The sequence below is a fragment of the Pteropus medius genome, unplaced genomic scaffold (genome assembly GCF_902729225.1).
Source record: "Pteropus medius unplaced genomic scaffold, Ma_sr-lr_union100, whole genome shotgun sequence".
Classification (NCBI taxonomy): domain Eukaryota; kingdom Metazoa; phylum Chordata; class Mammalia; order Chiroptera; family Pteropodidae; genus Pteropus; species Pteropus medius.
The window spans coordinates 1,381,857-1,403,626 of record NW_024340695.1 but is presented as its reverse complement, the minus strand read 5'-3'; the positions used below and the strand labels follow the sequence as shown (position 1 = coordinate 1,403,626).

The 21,770-nt window shown below is 31.6% G+C and overlaps 1 protein-coding gene across 1 annotated transcript in view; it reads right to left on the bottom strand.

Moving 5' to 3' along the window:
• Positions 1 to 13,197: 13,197 nt before the first annotated feature.
• The window catches only part of LRRC9 (leucine rich repeat containing 9), an 80,435-nt gene continuing 71,862 nt past the window's right edge, over positions 13,198 to 21,770 (bottom strand). The window contains exons 29-32 of the mRNA XM_039864744.1: positions 20,367 to 20,507; positions 16,190 to 16,334; positions 14,377 to 14,545; positions 13,198 to 13,556 (exon numbers count right to left, since the gene is read on the bottom strand). Coding sequence (XP_039720678.1) covers positions 13,517 to 13,556; positions 14,377 to 14,545; positions 16,190 to 16,334; positions 20,367 to 20,507 — 495 coding nt within the window. The 3' untranslated portion in view covers positions 13,198 to 13,516. The remainder of the gene's footprint in view (positions 13,557 to 14,376; positions 14,546 to 16,189; positions 16,335 to 20,366; positions 20,508 to 21,770) is intronic.

Below are 21,770 nucleotides of genomic sequence, written 5' to 3'. Positions count from 1 at the left end.
TCCCTTTTGAAAGAAATTTAGTGATATTTATCAGCAACTCCATAAAAAATGCATAAAAAATTAACTGATTTAGTACCCTTTTATAGAAAGCATTCAACAGAAGAAAAGGAATTTATGCATGTATGTATTTATTGCATATTTCTAATGTTTAAAATTGAAAGCAACTTAAAGGTTTGATGATTAAGAAAGTATTTTTTATTAAATATAATACAAACATTAAAATGATGATTATATTGGCTTTGTAATATGGAAAATGCTTAGGTATATGATATAAAAAAAATTGTATTAAATATTACAATTCTGTAAAAATACACAAGTGAGAAAACTTTGGACTTTGGAAAATGATAATTGTATTAGCATGGTGGTATTTTAGATGATCATTTTAATGTTTGTTTTTGAAATTTTGTATATTATTTAAAAATAATAAAACTTTTTTATTTTTTTTTGTAGGTGAGGCAACCCTTGGTTGACCTCACAGATTACAAGAAATCTGTCAACTTACAATCACTTATTTTTTTTTATTTTTTTTATTTTTTATGCCTACAGCACCTGATCTTCCTAGGTCGTCTCCCATTCAAGTACTAACCAGGCCCGACCCTGCTTAGCTTCCGAGATCAGATGTCATAAAACATTTTAATGTATAAAAGTATCCCAAAATTGGAACCCTTGGACATTGCTGGTGGGAATATAAAATGGTACAGCCGCTGTGGAAAATGATATGGTGGTTCCTCAAAAAATTACATAGAGTAACCACATGATCCAGAAAATCTACTTCTAGGTAGATACACAAAGGAATTGAAAGCAGAGACTCAAACAGATATTTATACACCAATGTTCATATCAGCATTATTTAAAATAGCCAGTTGGTGAAAGCAAACCAAGTGTTCAATAGGAGACTGGATAACAAAATGCGATAATACATACAATGGAATATTATTCAGACTTCGAAGGAAATTCTTATATTTGCTACAAAATGGATGAACCTTGAAGACATCATACTAAGTGAAATATAAGCCAATGACAAAAAGACAAATGCTGTATGATTCCATTTACATGAGGTATCTAAAGTAGCCAAATTCATATTAATATTAAAATGGTTGCCAGAGGCTTGGAGAGGGAATGGGTAGTTATTGTTTAATGGGTAGAGAGTGTCAAATTTGCAAGGTGAAAGAGATCTAGAGATACATGGTGTGGTGGTGGTTGTACAATATGAATGTATTTAATGCCACTTAACTGTACAATTAAAAATGGTTCGGCTGGTAAGTTTTGTGTCTTTCACAATTAAAAAGGTTGAAATTTTATGTTCTGTATATTTTACTACAATAAAAATAAATTTTTAAGTGGTCTTGAAGCTATGGATGGATTTCTAAATAAGTGTCAGAAATTGAAAAGAGATCTAGTTAATAGATTTAAGACTACTGTACAATGAAAAAATGAAATGCATGAAGCAGTTGGAAAAAAATTTAAAGATGAATATCACAAAATTCTAATCTGTGTTATGCTCAAATTTATGATTTGAAATCTATTCTACTTATTTTTCCTGCTTTGCTTTTCTAAGCACGTGTATGTTCGTAGTAGCAAAAAATGTATTTGTCAGACTGAAATGAACTTTTAATGCTCATTCACAATTTTAGAGGTGAAAGAGATGCTTGTGTTAGAAATAAGAAGCCAGAGGTCCAGAGAAGTTAAGATTATATAGATAGGTAATGACAGATCTAACTAGAGTGGAGCCCATTACAATGTTTAACTTTTTATACCACCTCAAGCAGGCTAGATTCTAATCTTAAAAAATTAACCTTATGAAACATTCTATTATTTCTTTTAGGAGATTCTTATGCAAGAATTTCCTATGATATAAGTTAAATCTGTGTCTTTTACTCCTGCTTTTAACTTTATCAGGCATTTATTAACTTCACAGCTTTTCTTTTCCCAAGCCATAGTTCCTTTGATCCTAAGAGAAGTTGCATTCTCTTTACTTTTAAAACTAAACTGTTTAGTAAACTGATGTCCAAATATCCTTCCTACTCCCACTGTAGGAAGTGAGGAACTGTATTTCTTCAAATTACTCTTTAATTGTAAGGCTCAAAATAGAAATTATATTATTATCTTCTAGATCTTATGCATTGCACTAGATCAGAACATTTTTGTTGCAAAATTGATGGATTTATTGGCTCATGTAGTTGAAAAGTCCAAGTATATATCTTAAGGAAAGCCTGAGGCTTAAAGACTTTCTCTGTCTCTTGGTTTGCATTGCTTTATTCTTCAAATAAATTTTCTCCTAGAGGCAGGCAAATGCCTTCAGAGCCTTCAGAATCACATTCTTCTAGTTAAGCATTTGTAGTGGAGGAAATAACTCTCTCCCAATGTCCATATCTCAGTTTCAGGTCCTGTGTGCCTACCCCTATGATCAGCCACCCTAACACTAACACATAGAGTTGGGGAGGGGTTTCCCAAAGGAATCTGAAGAAAGAGGGTGGGAAAATTATCTGGGCAAGACAAACAGGACAACTCCCATAGTCTACTATACACACTTTATAGTAAAACAACTTTAAAAAATATAAACAATGTTCTTGTTCAACTCCCTTAAAATATTTTAAATCATTTAATGTTCTGCATATTTGTTACCGTGGGAGCCTTAGTGAGAAGGCAGGACACATCTCCCATCATGGAAGGTGAAAAATATAGATGCTTTTTTAAAACTCATAACTAAAGTTTTGGAAGACAAGCTAAGTTTGGCCATCTTCTTCCTAGGGCTTTCATTGTAAAACATGGGAAGCAAAGAAGCGGGAATAGTTAGAATTCATTCTGATGGCAGCAGGAACATCCAGGCCCCAGGAGCACCCATGTAGCAGCAAGACACTGGCACCCTAATTAAGTTCTTGTGTTACGATGCTGTCTGTGATTCTGACCACCTGCCTTCCGTTGGTAATTACTCATTCTATAAGCCTGATTGTCCAACCTTCCTGTTGACTGTGTAAGTTTTTCAATAACATGAATTCCTTTTCTGTTTAAGTTGACCAGGGTAATTTTCTGGTAAGCAAAACCACTCACTGACTGGTACACGCTGCAGATTTTTAGCCAAGTTATTTTGAAGTAAAATTATTTTCTCTAAGGTGCTAATCTTTGGTGAATATAAGCATGATTCCTGTTTTATATCTTAATGTATTTAACAGCTCCAAATTCTAGAGTTTATTCTTCTGCGACTTCTTTTATATTGAGATGAAATCACTTGCAGTGGCCTTCTAGTACGACTCATTCAGAACCAGCGGCTGCCTTCATTTTACATCCTGTGTGTTACACTCTTTCCTAAGATCTACAATTTTTTCTTTAGGCTCTTTCTCGCCATTTTAAAATAAGACTGGATTTAGGTATTCTAGTGTCACTGTGGAGGTTCCACAGGCTGGTGGGGGCAGTCCAGTTTACTATACCATCATCCGTAGAGTTTTTTCCTCCTGATCCAGCTAGAGGTCTTTCATCATATTCTTGTTCCAAACTACAGGATGAAGGGAAGGGAAATTGTTTTCCTTTTCTCTTTAAGGAGACTTCCTAGAAGTTTCCATACATATATCACTGGCCAAAATAAATGGCCACATTTAGTTCCAAAGGAAGCGCTGTGCCTGGCTAAAAGTGAGTTCTTTTACTGAAGAAAAATGATAGCACAGACACTGGGGGGTAATTAACTAGTTGTCTTCTCCACAATTTCTACCTCTTTTACCTATCTATAAATAAATTCTCATTTTTCTAGTTAAGACATAGTTTATTTTATGTTCTAGGACTACTTTGTATAGTTTTAGTTCAAGTAAGTACACTGCCTGGGTGTACTTAAAATTTAACTCAATTCTGACACTATGTATCTGGAAATAGCATCAGATCCCACAGGTTAAGAGCTCTGTCTTACAAGACTGGCCCCACTTCTTAACACCAACTGCAAGTTCAGGATGTTACCTGTGCTTTTGACTGGCTATAAAATGGAGATTCCTATGATCCCCTCCTCAGTTATTTGCTAGAATGATTCACAGAACTCAGAGAAATATTTACTTATATTTACCAGTTTATTCTAAAAGATAATATAAAGGATACAGATGAAGAGATAACATAGAGCTGGGTCCAGAAGGGTCCTGGGAGCAGGAGCTTCTGTCCCTGTGGAACTGGGATGCACCACCCTCCTGCCACATGGATGTATTTACTAATCTGGAAGCTCATGAAACTTCTTGTTCAAGAGTTCCTATAGAGCTTGAATTTCAATACTCTGTTCCCCCTTCCCAGAGGTCTGGGGTGGGGCTGAAAGTTCTAACCCCTGGTTCTTCCATTGATCAGCTCCATCCTGATGCTATCTAGAAGCCACACCCTAAGTCAGTACATTAGCATAAACTGTGTGCTCTAGAATGACTTAAGGGATTCCTTATGAATTGCAATACATACAACAGATAAGGAAGGTACTATGGATACACAGTACCTGATACATTATCTGATTCTTCATATACAACACAAAGCACTCTCAACTCACATCCCAACATCTTCCCAAAAGGTAGAGGTAGCCAGACTATGAGTTACTTTGCTTTTAATTCCTATGTAGTTTATGTGCATGTGATCTTTTTTTGCATTATAATATCACTTTCATATGATGGGGCTCCCTTTGCCAGGACATCCAAGAGCGGTCATGAAGTTAGCCTTTACCGAAACCTTAAACCTAAATAGTATTCTTAGCTCTTTCACTCCTTAGGTTGAAAAAAGGCAAAGCATTCTATATTTCTGTTGGTTTTCCTATTTTTTCTGACTTTCCTCAAAGTTTCCACATATACACTTTCTTAAATTTACTAATAAAACTCATTTTATATCTACTGACCTTGGTAAAAACTAAATGAATACACTAGCTTCCCTTTAGGTTAATATAGCTTTATTCAGCATTTCAGACACTAAAGTAAAACATGAATTACTTTTGTATGTTTAGAAAAGACAATAATCCTCATGTAAGAACTTCTAGATTAAGTTAGGGGAATGAATCACTATCCCCTAATTTCTAAAAAAATAACCAACAACTACAACAGAAACAACAAATTTACCATCAACAACCAAACAGAGAAGGACCTAATTTCAAATACTGGCTGCCAATAAAAGAAACAGAAGAATTCTGGAGCATGGCTAAGAGCTATAGTTAATAAGCTTTAAGGATGAAGAAAAAGATATTTTTAGGCTCTCAGCCAAAAAATAGCAAATTATCTACAATTCGGGGGAAAAATCAGTATAGTTGGGGGGTCAAAAGCGGGGATGGGAGCTCAATGAACTGGATGCATGATACTATAGATTGCTGTGCTACACAGTAAGTTTGTCACTTAGTCAAGCATGTTTTTGAAAAGAGTTTTTTTCAACTAAGAGAATTGATTTGTGCATATAAGCCATAAAATTCTTGGCTCAGATCACTAATAAAAATTGGTTTAAGGACAAACTTGGGGCTGATTTTACATCTAAATGCTCTGAAATTTTCTCTGGAAATACATTCCTTTGTAATTGTGCAGACATATGGTTCATTTTACTCAATCTTAGAAAAATTTTATCTGCAAATTTGACAAGGAATAATCTGAAGTTACTTTTTTGAAAAGCAAGTGCTGGCCTGTATGATACTCCTAACAATGTAGGTTAGACTAGATTCCAGCGATTGATTACATGATTTCGAACTTCATGAAGATGAACATTGTCCAGTTAGTTTTTCTCAATACTAATTATGAGAATAGTTATAAATGGAATATAGTGAATCTAAAATTAAAGTGTCATTGAAACACTACAATTCTACAAATATCACAGGAGTAATATGTAAAAACTACTGGACAAAGATTTTATTCATAATTGGAGTTTCTATGTTTATGAACATATTTTTTTTTTGGTTATGAGACTAAAAATTATGACTCTCAGAATGCAAGTCTTTATTTCATGTTGCATATCACAACTCCAATTTGACGTTAACATCTTGCTGTAGAAGAAAAAGGTTTCAGGTGTCTAGTTCCAAACCAGATGAGTAATGAATTATTATTTCAGTTTTTCCATTGCTTTTTTTTTTTCCATTTTGAATTTTAAATGCAGTCCCCAATATCATACATGTTTATGTCATGTTAGATACTATATGTACTATGGTCTTGGCAGGAAACAGGTGCACAGTCAAATAGGGTCATTGAGGATGAAGGGACTATTCCAAAAGTGTGGATAGGATTAAAGAAAACAAACCAGAGTTGGTGAAGCTTTGCAAACTTGTAACAGCCTTAGGCCTGAAAGTGTAAGAAGAGGGGAAAGTTCTCTAGAATCCTAGAGGAGCTGTGGTCCTCGTAAAGGAATACAGTTACCACAAAAGCATAAATTTCACTCTTCTCCCACTCTTTGATATGCTGCTTGTGTCTTCCATTGGCTAAACCCAACTGCTAGGTGGAAAGAGAACCCTGCTTGATCTTGTTGGCAAAACTCATTGCCTAGAGTCACAAAACAGAGGAGAAGGAGAGTAGATCTGTAAGGGCAAATGGAAACTAGCACATTTTATTTCAGTAAAAGTACAGTTGATTATATTTCTATTTCTGGCTGTTAATTTTCTTATATCTGGCCTCCTTCATTAGGTCATGTGGCGGGTCCTTTTAAGTCTCAGTTTGCAACTCCTGGGGAAAATAATGTCATAGATCTTGAGAGTTGGTCCTGATAGTTTCCTCTCTTATGCTGATATATTCAACTGAAGATTTGATAGAAGACTGTACGTAACTGATATTTTTGGTCTCCCAGATGGTGAGGTATAGATTGTTTATAAATGTAAAAGAACAGTAAATGTATAATATTATGTCATAGAAATGACCTAGTATGTAGTAAGACAGATCTTTGACTTATATCATTCTTTTTGTTAGTTTTGTATCCTCTCTTCTCTGTTATATTATTCATGTGCTCATCTCCTTAATACATAGTATAGTCATTTAGCTGTAGTGAGCCCGATCACACAAACGAATAAGTGGATTTATATCAAAAAAATAGAATCAATTTTTCAAAATATACGAGCTCACAAGTTTTTAATATTTTTATATAATCTTATACCTTTGATTAAATTAGTGAGATTTGATTTTAGATTTTTTAAAAAATCATTTTTGTTCTACCCCCTCAAAATCCTGAGAAGACTCATAAAAATAATAAAATTACAGATTCAGTGGGAAACAAAACAGTATGTACACATCGATGATTGATCTCAAATTTAAATAAATGTTTATGACCCAATAAGGGAGTCACGAGTTTATTTATAACAAGCTTATTTATCACCAAATATGAATAAAATTACTCTAGACACCAATATTCTGCTTTGTTTTTATTTTCCCCATCTAGGCTCATAATAGTAGTCTTTATTGATCTTTTGAATATAATTGAAAATAACTGATCAAAAAATATTCAGGATCTAATATTAGAAATAAATATCTCACTTTTTAAAGTTGTTTTTGAGTTTCAAGAGAAAAATTTCTAATCAAAAACTATTTTTTCCATTTTGTTTTCTCTATGAAAATAATACTCTTTAAAAAGTTAGTTTAACTTTTATAATCTTTAATAGCTGTTTTTTATGATTTCTCTTCTAAATATTGATGTGACTGAAATACTCATGTTTTAAGTACATATTTCTATTCTTATTTTCTTATACATTGAAAAAAAATCTGGAAATGGCATTATATTAAAACAGTTCCATGATACTAGAAAGTCTTTACTGTTCCTGACATCTGTTATAGCTGTTATTTAAATTCTGGATAATGTCAATATGGTTAATTCTAAGTCTTAAAAAGAATAAATAGATATTTACAACATTTAATAGGTATTACAACGAAACTACTAAAAAATGAAAATTATGTGGCTGACATTCTCAAACTTATTTTTTTTTGAGAGTAACAATGGACCAACCTGTTAACATTAACAAATGTTTGGGCTTAACTTTAGTTTTTATTTATAGAGGTTTTAGATCTATTTCCATAAATATATTTTATTCAAAACATACCAATATAGTAATGCTTCCGTTCACTGTACAAGAAAATATTAGAACCTTCACCTAACTTGAAATTATTTCAGCATCTTAGTAATTGAACACACACAAAAAAACAAGAACAAAAGCATAAATCACGGATCTTGGCCATGAGGAACTTTCAAGGTTATATTCTCAATTCAGGACATATTCTATACTCTTTTTGTCAGCTAGTTTTCGAAAATTGTAAATCATGCACAACTATCACCCTACAAATCATTGCAAATAAAATTTAATTTATTCTTTTACTAAAGCAGTAAACTATATTAATATTTAATAAAAGTTTTCCCAAAATGTGGAAGACAAGTCTTCTGACTGACTTGCAGCTAATTAAAAAAAAATAAACCATCAGTTATCCCAAAGTAGCCTATGAGTTACGTATGTTACCTAGACAAGTTTTCTTTTTCAGTGTTTTATGATTGTACACTAGTACCTTTGCCACTAACTCTAAATTAGCTCTGTTTTTGGAGAGCAGGAATTTTGACATATATAGTGCACTGATTGAGACAGACTACAATATTAAATTGTTATAATTATATGAGACCTATATATTGCATTTTTACTTGTATCATATATATGGTATGTATATATAAAATTTACAGATGTACACTATGTTGTTGCTTAAAAACTACAGTGGTGGCAATTTTAAAATTGCTTTGTTGCTAACAAGGGCTTCACAAAGTAAATTAATCAGGGAAATATGCCAATTTTGACTTCATTTCCATCCTATTGAATTACCGCATTCATTCTCTTTAGATTTAAAGCTCTTCATTCTACTGTTCCTCAACACTCTTTATAGAATTCCAGCTTGCTTTTCACCTATCTTTTAGCAGTTTAACATAGATGGCTGGATCAAGTCCATTGTTTCAATTGTATGTAGCTTAAAAAGCTCTGCGGTATTTTAGTCTTTTCATTGTATTTGGCTTCCTTGAGTGCTCTGCTCATTGTGTTTTACTCATACTCTGTTTTCTAAACCCATTTATTCCTATTCTTTCTGAAGACACTTGTTCATCTGGGAGCTTAAATTGACTTCTCCTCATTCTATTTCCTTAACTAAAAATGCACCATTAAGGTTGATTGAACTCTTTTAAAGCACTTCATAAAAAAATGAAAGGCCATAAGAAAGTAGGCTACCAGTGTTTGTAAATACCTGTTTTCAGTCAAATTGATAGGAAGGAATAAGAAATAATTGGAAACTTAAAAACGTTATTGATATATTTTTTTACAGATTAGTCTTTTTGGTTGTTCTTGAGAGATATACTTGTAAAACATTCAGAGGACAGGAGAGACGACGAGTGGCATTATGTTATAATTAAAGGTAGAACAAATAGTAGAGCCAACCTACTCAAATTATCTAAAACGTTTTCTTAAAAAAAAAATGTTTTACACTAAGCAAGATGTAAAACATGATTAAAATCTACAGCTTTTAAACCACATGACCTTAATTTTTTCTATGTAAAATATTATTTAAAAATAAATATAACCATAAATGGTTTACAAAACCATAAAACATAAATGGTTTACAAAAATAGTAAGATCATCACCTTTTTTCTTATTTGTAATGTTTAAAAATGGAACTGCTGGTATGAAATATATTTAAACATTTGGAAGTTAATTAGAATTATAAAATTAAAACCAGATGAAAATGAAGACTACTATTTGTGAAAAATACTTCACATCCATTTTTATTTTAATGTTTGATCAAAATGTAATAATTTTAATGTTATCAAAATATGTTATCCTGATGAATTTTTATTCAGAGCATATGCAAATACTCTTATTTTTAATTCAATATAAGGAAAAATTCTAATTTTAAAATTAGCATTGCAGAATCACAAATATTTTAGTGGAAAAATGATGATTTTGATGAATTGGTTTTTAGATTTACCTAAAAGAATGTATAGTTAAGGTAAAGCCTAATAAATAAAACATAAATGATAAATAATTTGATTTCAGGTAATTAACACTTTCAGAGGAACTTCTAAGTCCCTTTAAATATACTATTTTATTTTCAGGTTACAGCATTTCATGTTTTTGCCAAGAAATCATTCATTTTATTTTAGTTATGAGGAAAAATCATCACCAAAACAAAATTTTAAGATAAAAAATATACAAATTAGGCCAGAGAAATGTCTTTCAGCAGTTTACAATTTTATTTACAAATGAACTAAAAAGTAATAATAGATTATAACTTCTATTTTTTAAGATAAAGACTAGTAGAACTAGCATATTTCTAATAAAATAACTGTGTACTTCTTGCTGACCTTATTCTAAAAGGCAACTATAAACTAAAATTGCAATTCAGTATAGGTTTTTCATTAAAAATATTTCAGTAGTGGAGATAAGATTAACGAGATAACCTGTTAAGCACTTGGAGGCCATCCAGAAGCTCTAAGTTTTATAGTAGAACAATGAATAAAAACGGCCAGTTTCTATCCCATTAAAAAAACTGATCTTATTAAATTCATTGAATAATCAACGGAACTCTGCCATAAGTGCTAAAAATAATTTACTTCTTTTTATATCAGTAATATTTAATTAAAGCTAAGAGTCTATAGCATGAGTAAGAGTAAGGTTTAATGTTTTAAAACACTAACACTACTCAGAATGTATGATAGTTTATGAATAGTGAAATGACATATTACTTAAATATAAGGATTAAAAAAACTAATCATGAATGCCTACAAATACACACACATACAGTGCACACTAAACATTTTAGGCAAAAATATGTTCACAACCATAGTTAATTTCATGTCAACAGAGAAGTATCAAAATAGAAATAATAAAGTTCTTATTGAACAATTACTTAATTATAGTCAATCTTCATATATTGAAATCAAAAGATCACTTTGGCATCATCTATATTCAGTTCAGCATTGTAGGCTCCTAATATGTATTAAAAATGCCTTAATTTTTAGCTTTTCAGATTGTTTGTGGAATTGTCCTTTAATTTAAAACAAGTCACATAATCAGGCACATGATTGCATGCAAAATCTATTATGACATTTGCTGGAAGCAAAGAACTAATTTTACTGTAGAAATTATACATTTTCCCTATGCTAAATACACTGGAAGAAAATGAATAAGTAGTTTATTGTTTTTACATATATTAGGACTCTACAACAGCTGATTCAATAGCGCATTAGGAAGAATTAAATGTCAATTCACTTGTAGTAATTGAAAAGGCACTTAATTTCAAGTTGAAAACATTTAGGATTTGGTGTGATATCTACTCTTTGTTTTAAGCCAGTTTTTAAAAAAATCTATAAACTGAGACAATACATTCCTTTTTGTTGCAATCAGTTGTGAAGTGTCTTATGAATAATTTGTAACTATAACTTAAAATTTCAGTTCGTGAATGATTTACTTAAAATTTTTGTGAGCAGATCTAAAGTCACTTCTATAAAAGCATCCCTCATATTCAATTACATTTTTATCTGTTTTGTTGATTAGGAAAGGGAGAAGTTTTAGCTATTGCCTTGTGAACTACACATCATAACCAAGAGCCTAACCTATCTAGGCATTCCCAGAGGAATATGTTGTATATCATGTCAGTGTCATCTGCTATCATGGCAGAAAAAAATTCAGAACTGCTGTGCCAAATTATGTTAGTAATCATCCCCCTCATTGCTTTTATAGAAATTACTTATGATATGTTTGTGTTAAAATATTTTAAGGATGGGTCTGTGTCTCTTTTCTGTACAGCACTTAGTAATGTGAAAATACACGTTTATTATTATCCTTAGTATTACTATCAAATTATGTATTACAAAGTAATTTACCTTCAAGGAGAAATTCAGATGTAATTAAAAATTTATAAAAGAAATAAAATATTTTAAAATTTAACAGTGTTTACATAAAAATCAAATAATAGCTCTCAAATATATTACACATGCATAGGAGGAATGGCTAAAAGGATATATGGCAAATGTTAAGTGGATGCTGGATAATGAGTTATGTTTTTCCTACTTTATACTTTTCTTCTTTATAGTTGTAAATTTTTCTCCAGTGAAAATCTGATACATTTATTTTTCCCATCCAGATTATTTTAAAAGATACATTTTATTTTAAAAGTAACATCTATTAAGTATTTTACTTATAATTGCAAAAGAAAAAAAAGCAGATGATGCCACAGTAGTGATAGTGAAGATCAGACCCTTATCATTAAACTGTAGTGAAAGCAGTTGTCAAAACCAAAGGGCAACGAAGACATCTCCTGGGCATCTTAAGAACTGCATTGTTTTTTAAACAAAGCATCTTATTTCCATCTAAGAGTAATAGTTGTTTAAAAAACCACACATTAAGAAGTATAAAATCAATCTGTATTAAATTTCACATGATTAAATTACAAACATACACCATTTAAAGAAGAAAAGACACAAAATTGTTGCATACACATTGGAATTAGTTTCCAAAATAGCTTTAAAACTATTTCCAGATAGATAATAAAATACAAATATTTTAGCAAAAACTATTTTTATGTAAGGAACATATAAAATAGGAAAACTATGCAATGTTGAACCAATACTTGAAAAATTTAAGTAGACTACTTCATGAATCACAGAGTCCTTTTATATCAAAATATGATTGACAATTTAGTCGCTAATTTAAAGAACTGTATTTAACAAATAAGCAAATTAAAAAAAAATTTGACTTATTTGTGATATGTCCTAATATTAGACAATGTAATATTTTAGAAAAACTATTTCCAGTGAAATATAATTATTAAGGGTCCAAATTTTAAATATGTCTACTCAGTTTGAAATGTGTTCTTTTTAGCCTAAAACTATATCTTTTTGAGAACAATTAACCAATTTTGTATATAAAAGAGTACTCTTTTATTTGCAGAGCATGAATAACTGGTTGCACTCACAGTTAGCCACTTTCAGGAAGTACTATTGATGCCCATGGTTTGCTTCTCTAAACAATTCCGAGGGCAGACCCAGTTGAGGGTTTTTCAAAGCATAGTCGTAAGAAAAATAATCTGTGGTTCAACTAGCAAAACTCATCTTGCTTTTGTAATCATTGTGTTTGGTAAGAAATGTATGCTTTAGTTTCAAGTAACCCCAAATGAACAGATATTCTACAAATGAAAGTAAACTTATTTCCTAAAATTACCTTTCTTAGTATCTTCATATGATAGGCCATAGTGAGATTTTGTAACTAAATGCTTCCAATACCATGACTAAATAGTTGATTCTTTGGACTTCGTTTTATGTCATTTATATCTTTTTAAATTGTTGAATGATAAAATAAGCCCATGATTTTTATAACACAGAAATTTAAAAGAATAATTAAGATAACCATAAAGAAAATTTGAGAGGTGATATTTAAATTCACTAAGGGTGATAGAGATTATCTTCATATGGAATGCACTCTTCAGTAACATAAGTAACATGATTATCTTATATTTTTTTGACATTGCTAGTTTTTGCACAGTTACTAAACAGAAATAGGTTTCTTGGTGTATATTCATTTCTCTTTAGGCAGTTACATTCGATTCGCTCTTGGGAAGTGGCTGCCAGGAATTCTGTCAGAAATAAAATATTTATTAGTTAAATAATGCTGACTTAATTTCTTAATAGATTTGCTTACTTAAAGTAATTCTGCAGTAAATAATTTCTGTGTTTTGTATATGTACAATTCAAAAAGACAAAAGAGAAAATGATACTATTCTTGGCTACCTAAAAATCAGATTATCCTCAGGACTCAGGACATGACTGATTATAGCAGGGAAGTCAGTACAGCAAGAGCTAGATCTAGATCTGCTTGGCTACAAAGAAGCTGGGGGACAAATAATTGGAGATCTAGGCAAACAGGTATATAGCAGCAGAGCAGATTCTTAATGAGCAAATTCTTAGGCATGGACTGGCATCTAGGGCTAGAATCCAGATGTGAGGAAGTGCAAGTGGGAACTATAAAGAAGAGGTTTGAAGAATTCACAAAATTCTCAGCCTTTGTGATTTCAGAGAGTTGAATTTACCTGTTGTTCAAAACATAAATGAATTGCTTTGCATGTTCAGTGAGTAGAAGTGAGTTGGGAAAGAATATAATTAAAAGTAGCTCTCATGTAATTATTTCAATTTTTCCTTGCATAAGTACTAGGTGAGCACTATTCTACCTTGATAGCCATTTCTAAGCCTTTTTGAATTATGGTGTAAATACACTGGACTTTGGGGAAGGTTTGGTGGATATGGGAGAAGTCCTATGCTATCTGGCAGTTAATGCCAGCTCTCAGAGTAAATATATAATAGTATATAACAATTTTTCCTACTTTTGTATGTGACTAGCAAATCTGAGGAGGTTTGTTTTTAATGATGAGAAATGATATTAAAACTGAATAGCTTTACCTTCTCTCATCTTGGTTGCTTGTGTATATTTGTGCAGTTGGAGATGCCACATTCTGATGTGATAAAAGAGATGGAGAGATATTTATCCCTCTGAGTTGCTGAAAAGCTATTTCTGCATGGATGCTCCGAGGATTATTTGTCAGAATCCCTGCATTCTTGTTTTTCTTGTCTGAAATTAGGAATTATAAAACGATTAGAATCATTAAGTAATAAAATAAGTAATACAATTTTGTTGTCCTTTAGTTGAATGTATGTTAATTAATTAAAAACTTTTTGGGGAGTAGAGGAAAAAATTTTTAATAAAATTATAAAATTGCAATATATTTGTAGGACTTAATGCTGCTTAAATTTCTCTGAGTTAGTGGGTCAACTTGATGTTTTTTTAGGTTATTTTTAAAAATATGGGTATCTAGAGATAACATAACCATACTTTTTGAAATAAATATTGGGGTAACATAGTCAGAAAATAAAAAAGAAATTACAGAACTTTCCCAGAAAATCCTAATAAATAGCTGCACAATGAATCTTGAAGAAAGATATCTGAGAAGGAAGTTATGGAGATGAACCCAGGGTTGAACTAATGCTAAAAAAAAAAAAAAGATATTGATGACATTCCTGAAGATGACATTATACTGTTGAAGAGGCTGGTAACAATTTGGTATGTCCAGTTTTACTGTTAGTTATATCTACTGGAGAAAAGCATAAAAATCCTCATTATAATTAAAACCTTGAAGCCATAAGTATGTAAAATTGTGGAAAATAAGTTAAACAAAATGTAACATTTTAACAGTAAATTATGGTGGGTTTCTTAAAACTGAGTTTCCTTTAAAAATAATCACACAGAGCAACCTACTATTCTTAGTAGGCCCTCAGATCCTTTTGTAATATTGTAATGTTCAGTTATATTGTCTAACAATGTTCTGAGGCAATGTGTGATGTTAAAAGAAAATGGAAGAGGTGAGCCCCTTGAAGAAGGAATAGCTAGCTCCAATTTCATAAATATGGCAGCCATATTTGGGAATATGAGAATTAGGGAAAAGGCTTGATCTAAGTCTGAATTAAAATGTATATAATAGAATGAACCATTTCCATGTCCTGCCCTTTTAGTATATTTCCTCCTTTAGAGCTATATCTCTTGAAACTCTTCCCTAGTATTAGCTTCGTGATTATTTTACTTATGGTTTCAAGGATAAGTCTAATCATTCTAAGACATCTTTTGTACCGCAAGAGTATGTTGTTATCAATATTTTTAATCCTCTGATTTCTACTTTTAGCAGGATGTGCTATTAAAGTGGTCTTAGTAGTCATTTGCTATGAAATACACAAAATTAAATAAAAGCTTTGAAAAGAAATGTCAGGAAATAATTGTACAAGTAATACAAAATTCAAATTATGAACAAATGTTTAGCTACAACATATTAGTAGTTGAGCAGAACCAAAAAATATTATAGACTCTTTGAAATCAGAATGGCCACATGAAACTTGAAGAAACATGCAATTTGAGGAAATATAATACATGCAATTTTAAGTAGTATTAGAAATCAAAGTGTTATTTTTGTTTCAAATGAAGTTTTTTTTGTTTCATTTTTTACATTTACTCTTTGGAAGGCTGAGTAAAAAAGGTGAAAGGATTAAGAGTACAAATTGGTAGTTACAAAATGGTCACAGGATGTAAAGTACAGCATAGGGAATATAGTCAATAATATTGTAATAACTATGTGTAGTGCTAGGTGGGTTCTAGACTAATTGGGGGGATATCTTTGTAAATTATGTAAATAATATTGAATGTCAACTGTAATTGAAAAAAAAATACCTTCGACTTCAGGAGTTAAAGTGAAGTCAGATCCTAAGTAATGGCTAAATCCATCAGGCAGAATTACATTCGTTATCTTTATGTGAGGAGCTTTCACTTGGCCAAATGATCCACCATCCATAGGAGAACTGGTAACTGGAATAAACTGCATAATAAAATAAAATAAGAACCCTCACCTTCAAAACTCAAATCAATAGGTTTAGTCCTTTTTACAAGCCCCACTTGATATTCAAAATTTTTTAGGTCATGACTTAAATACTCGCCTAAACTCAGAGTTGGTAAGAGGCCAAAACTGTGTGAAATGATCAGTCTTTGGGCCCTTAATCTCCCACAGAACATTATGTTCTGTCTTTTCAGATTACATTTCATCACTAGAATCTAGTGTGATGGCACCTCCTCCTTTCCAAAGGGTCTTAAAGAGGAAAGTGTAGAAATAAGAAAATGAGAATGAAGGCTTTGTATTGTTTCTTCTTTTTTCTGAAGAGGAATTTCTGGATGGTAGGAGTTATATCTTCTATATCTTTGCATTTCTCACCATATCTCATTAGGAGCCTTGCAGTTAGTTTTTCAAAAACTAATAAGTAGGATTAGGAAAGGCATTGTTTAGCACAATCACTTTTAATGAATGTGCTAACTCTCGTGTTTACATTTTAAGTTAGTTGAGGATTAAGAAGCTTTTTAAAGAATTTCAGGAATCAGCAAATGGACTTGGTTTCCCTGGAAATTTATGTCTGCTCTGTCTTCATTAAGACTGATCTTGTTTATACTTTAAAAAATATAAATTTTGAATATATGGTTCAACTTTTTTAAAAGTATAGGCTTTTGTTATTTGTGTAAAATTACTGATTTCCTTCATACTTAGGTGACACCAAGAGTGGAGCTTTGTAATGAACACTAAGGTATCAGGCCTTTTATTGAAGCTGGCCAGTCCTCAATTCCCTAACTAATTCTTCTGTGGGAATCTCTTCCCATCACTAATTAAGAATGTTGTCAAGTTTTCTTCTGAAACCAAAGCACCAAAAATGTTCTAGTTTAAAGGACAACTTTAGATTTCATTTATTCTTGATCTGCTGTTAAAAAAGAATAGGAACAACTAAAACAAATAATACATTAGATTGAACTGATAAACTTGAAAAGTATTCTGTTCTTTTGTTTTCTGAACAGCCAAAAGAAGTAATGACTCAATTTTATTCTAGCCATGAAAATAAAAATTATTATTAATCTTAAAATAGATTTCTCCAAAATAAAGACTTCAAATACCCTTTATTATCCTATGTGTAGAAGAATCAAAAATGTTTAAATAAATAAAATGTTTATATATAAAATAAGTAGAAAGAATTAAATTCTTATATATGGCACTGATTCAAATGGCTAGAATAGATATCTAGAATCACTTAGACAGCATCATAGTTTAGTAACGGAAAATGAGTTCACTATATGAGAAATAGAATAGCCAACGAGCAAACACTGTAGTGAAATACTCATCACTGACTAATATTTCAGTTTATGCACTTTTTTCTGCTATATTAAGCCAATTAAAAATATGTATAAAAATTAAGATCTTTAAAGTTTCTCAAAGTAGTTTCTTGATATGTTATTTAGTGAATTTATATGTAGTTTACATGTAATTTTTCAAATTTAACCAACATCACCTTAAAATAGAATTTATAAATTTTAATGTGACAATTTTTATAGGTCCCTCACTAGAGCCTTCACATATGTGGTGTGGTAGGCAGAACAATGTGCGCGCCTCAAAAAGATGTCCATTCACATCCTAATCTCCAAAAAATATGTTACCTTATAGGGCAAAAGGGACTTTGCAGGAATAATTAAATTAAGTATTCTGAGATGGGGAGATTATCCTGGATTATCTAGGTGGGCCCAATAGAATCATAAGGGCTCTTATAAGAGGGAGGCAGAACGGTCAGAGTGAGAGATGTGATGCCACTGCTGAAGAGGCCCGTGAGCCAAAGAATTCAGATAGCCTCTAGAAGTATGAAAAGGCAAAGAAGAAATTCTCTCCTAAAATTTCCAGAAGGAATGCAGCCCTGTTGATACTTTTGACTTTAGCTCTGTCAACTTGATTTTTGGACTTTTGACCTCAGATAATAAATTCGTGTTGTTTCAAGCCACTAAATTTGAGGTAATCTGTTATAGCAGCAATAGGAAACTAAAGTTTTCTTTAGTTTTCTGCTTCTGAAAGCAAGAACTGACTTGCTTCAGGAATATAATATAGAGAAAGGGAAAGAAGGCTTAAATCATTGAACTAAATTTTATTTGATTATTCTCTTTTGAAAGACCTATGACAATAATTTTAGTAGATGACACTAGATGGTGCTCTCTCTCAGAAATATCATACAGATTAGTAGCTAACATTTTTTCATGAAACATAGTTTTAAAAAAAATTTTTTCGTAGATACTACCGACGAATGAACCAATTTTCTTTGCCTAATCTAGATAATCTTTATTAATATGGTACAGCTTTAAGTCTCACAGGTCTCTGTAGCTACTTTGACCTATAATAGAAGCCACTTGGTTAATCAAAAAAAAGTCAAGGTTAATAAAAAAGAGAATAATTAAGAATTATATGTATAATTCATATTTTTCCTTAAAAAATTGAAAACACAAAAGTTCATGTACTCGCCAATCTTTTGATGAAGTGCCAAGGCCTTTTCTGTAAGTAAGAATACTCTTGATTGGTATTTTATCTAATTGTTCTTGGATAAATCCATCCTTAAGGTTTTGCCTATAATTTCTAGTTTGGATTTCTTTAAAGTAGCAAGACATGGAGAAAAATTTAAATAAAAGAATCTGTCTAGGTTTTTTAGAAAAATTTCCCCACGTATTTTGTCTGAATTTTTATACTTTTCTCCTATATTTCAAAGTTTTTTTCTCCCAATCTAACTTGAAATTGACTCTCTCTCTCTCTCGACACTGATCTTTATCCAGATGTTCCAAAATATGGCATTTGGTTTTCATAGAAACATATAAATAACAATTTAAAATGCATATTTATAGCGTATCCGTTTATTTAAAATAAAAGAACTAACAAATTTTTGAAAAAACACATTCAACTTTTGTTAAATACATGAATCTATTGCTGAAGGCAGGAGTAGACTAGAGGGGTGTTTACTAGTATTAAACGTTCAGTATGCTCTGGGAATCAGTTTGTGTTACAGAGGGAATGGAGAGTGTTGGGTAATAGAGTGAATTAAGTGAAAGTATCTACAGTAGTCTCATTTCTTTCCTAAATATGACTTTTAAAATTAATCTTTGTTCACTAATGTCCTAGTTCTCTGGCTTTCACCTACATTAGAGGTTCACTTACATTCTCACTCACTGCCCTCCTTAGTCCAGTTCTTCATAACCTCTCTCTTCGATTATTCTAAAAACCTCTTACATGGTTTCCCTGTCTCCAGCCTCTCCTTTCTCAAATGTTGCAAAGGCACAGCTCTAATAATATCACTTCTTTGTTAAACAAACAAACAAACAAACAAAAAACAACACATAGCATTTCTGTATTTAGTCTTTGGAGCATGGTCTTGAAGAACCCTGCTGATCAATGACAGGATCCCTTAATGACATGCTTTGGTGGCTTCTTCTCTTTCTAATCCCTTTCCTACCAGTCAGATACCTTTTTAGAGTTCATAGGTACAAGGTCCAATTATTCTGCTAATATGGAAGAAAAGAGGTACACATCTCTCTTGTTAGAGAAACTACATAGTCCAGAGAGTTGAGCTCAGAATTCCTTCCTTCTCTTCCTCTCTGCTTAGTGGAAAGAGTTATATTGTTAGTTTCTGTTTATGAAAGTGATATAGCATTATCAGATATATACTGAGCAAAAAAAAGTGATATAGCATTATCAGACATATACTGAGCAAGAGGCACACAGATTTAAAATAATTTGCTTTATGTCAGAGTATTTTATTAAAAAAAAGAGCTTCCCTACTTGTGTGTGTATATTTGTGTGTGTGAGTGTGTGGGTGGGTGGGAGTGTGTATTCACCAGATCAAGCTGCCTTCGATAGTAGTCACTAAATACATACTAAAATAATCGACAAAAACATCATAGCCTATGTTTAAATATTCAAGTAAAGATGCACAATATATAATACAATGTTCATTTACTGATAATTTATATATTTTAAAAGAAAAAGTATAAATAATATAAATGTTACCGAATTTTTCTTTGCTTGTAGTTCAGAGAAGTGAAATTCAGCTTTTGCCCTATCATCTGAATTCACAGGAATTCCATCTAACATCTGTAAGTTAGGCAGTCGAAATATGAGCACGTGGCGATGTAGCATTTTTCTACAAATCTGAATAAAGTTAAAAATAATATTTCCTTAAAAAACCTTTTATTTCAAAGATTAACCTTTGTAGAGAAGAAAATTTAGCACAAGCAGCAAAAATGACAAATGATAAAAATATGAGCTCCCTTTTTGAAAGATTTCTCAATTCTCTATTATGGTAAATGAAATTAAGACCACGTTTTTTCCTTTTTTTTTTTTTAACCAAGGCTACCACTTGAGGTTTAGTGTCTTTATTTAGTGTATATGATATTGTTCATTAACTACAGGCAATCGCAATTCATGAATAGGATTATATTATAAAAGTTCACTTGTAAGTAATTAGTTTGAAACATGTATTTTCCCATAGGCACTATGCAATTTAATTCAATACACATCTATTGAACTGTATGATCCATCACTTCATAGTGCCAACCTACTCTTAAAAATATTTGCATATGTGCATAAGAAGACGTGTAGAAAGAGGCTGTTATCTTTAGAAGGGTCTACTTGCAAGGATAGCTCTTGACTAGTGATTGGTACTTTGGAAGTGTTCCCACATTCCTTAGCATAAGGGTAGTTCACTGTACCTAAACTACATATACAAAAAATATGATTTAAGCTTGACCTGCTTTCCTTCTGGGAGTCTGAAATTTTGGTATGTAATAGGCATAGGGTACCTATGTGACCAGCCCCCAGTAAAATCTTGAATGCTAAGTCTAATGGGATTCCCTGGTCAGAAACATAACCCACAGTTGCTGCATTTTTATTGCTGGGTGAAGAGTGTGTACTGTTGCGACCTCTCAATAAGAAGAGAAAGAGCAGAAGGAATTCTGCACACGGACTTCTCCAGACTCTGCCTGTGTCTTTTCCACTCATCACCTGGCTGTGTATGCTTACTATGTCACTGATAAATCTTAGCCATGAGTATGACTATATGCTAAATCCCATGAGCCCTTCTAGCAAATCTCTAAACATGGAGGTGATGTTGGGGACTGACAACACAGAAAATGTGTTGCAGTGTTTGAGATAGCAAAAGAAATATGCACCACTGTTTGCGAAAGGAAAACAAACAATAATCAAAAGGAAATGAATAAACAGTCTATTTTTTCAAACGTAGTATATATATACATTAATGGAGAGAGCTCTCTAAGACATATAATTGAGTAAAAAGAAAAATTTGACCACATTTTAGGCCAGAAAATAAGTTTAATAAATACCAAAGATTGAAATAAATAGACTGTATTCTCTGACTAAAATAGAGTCAGAGAATACAGTCTATTTATTTCAATC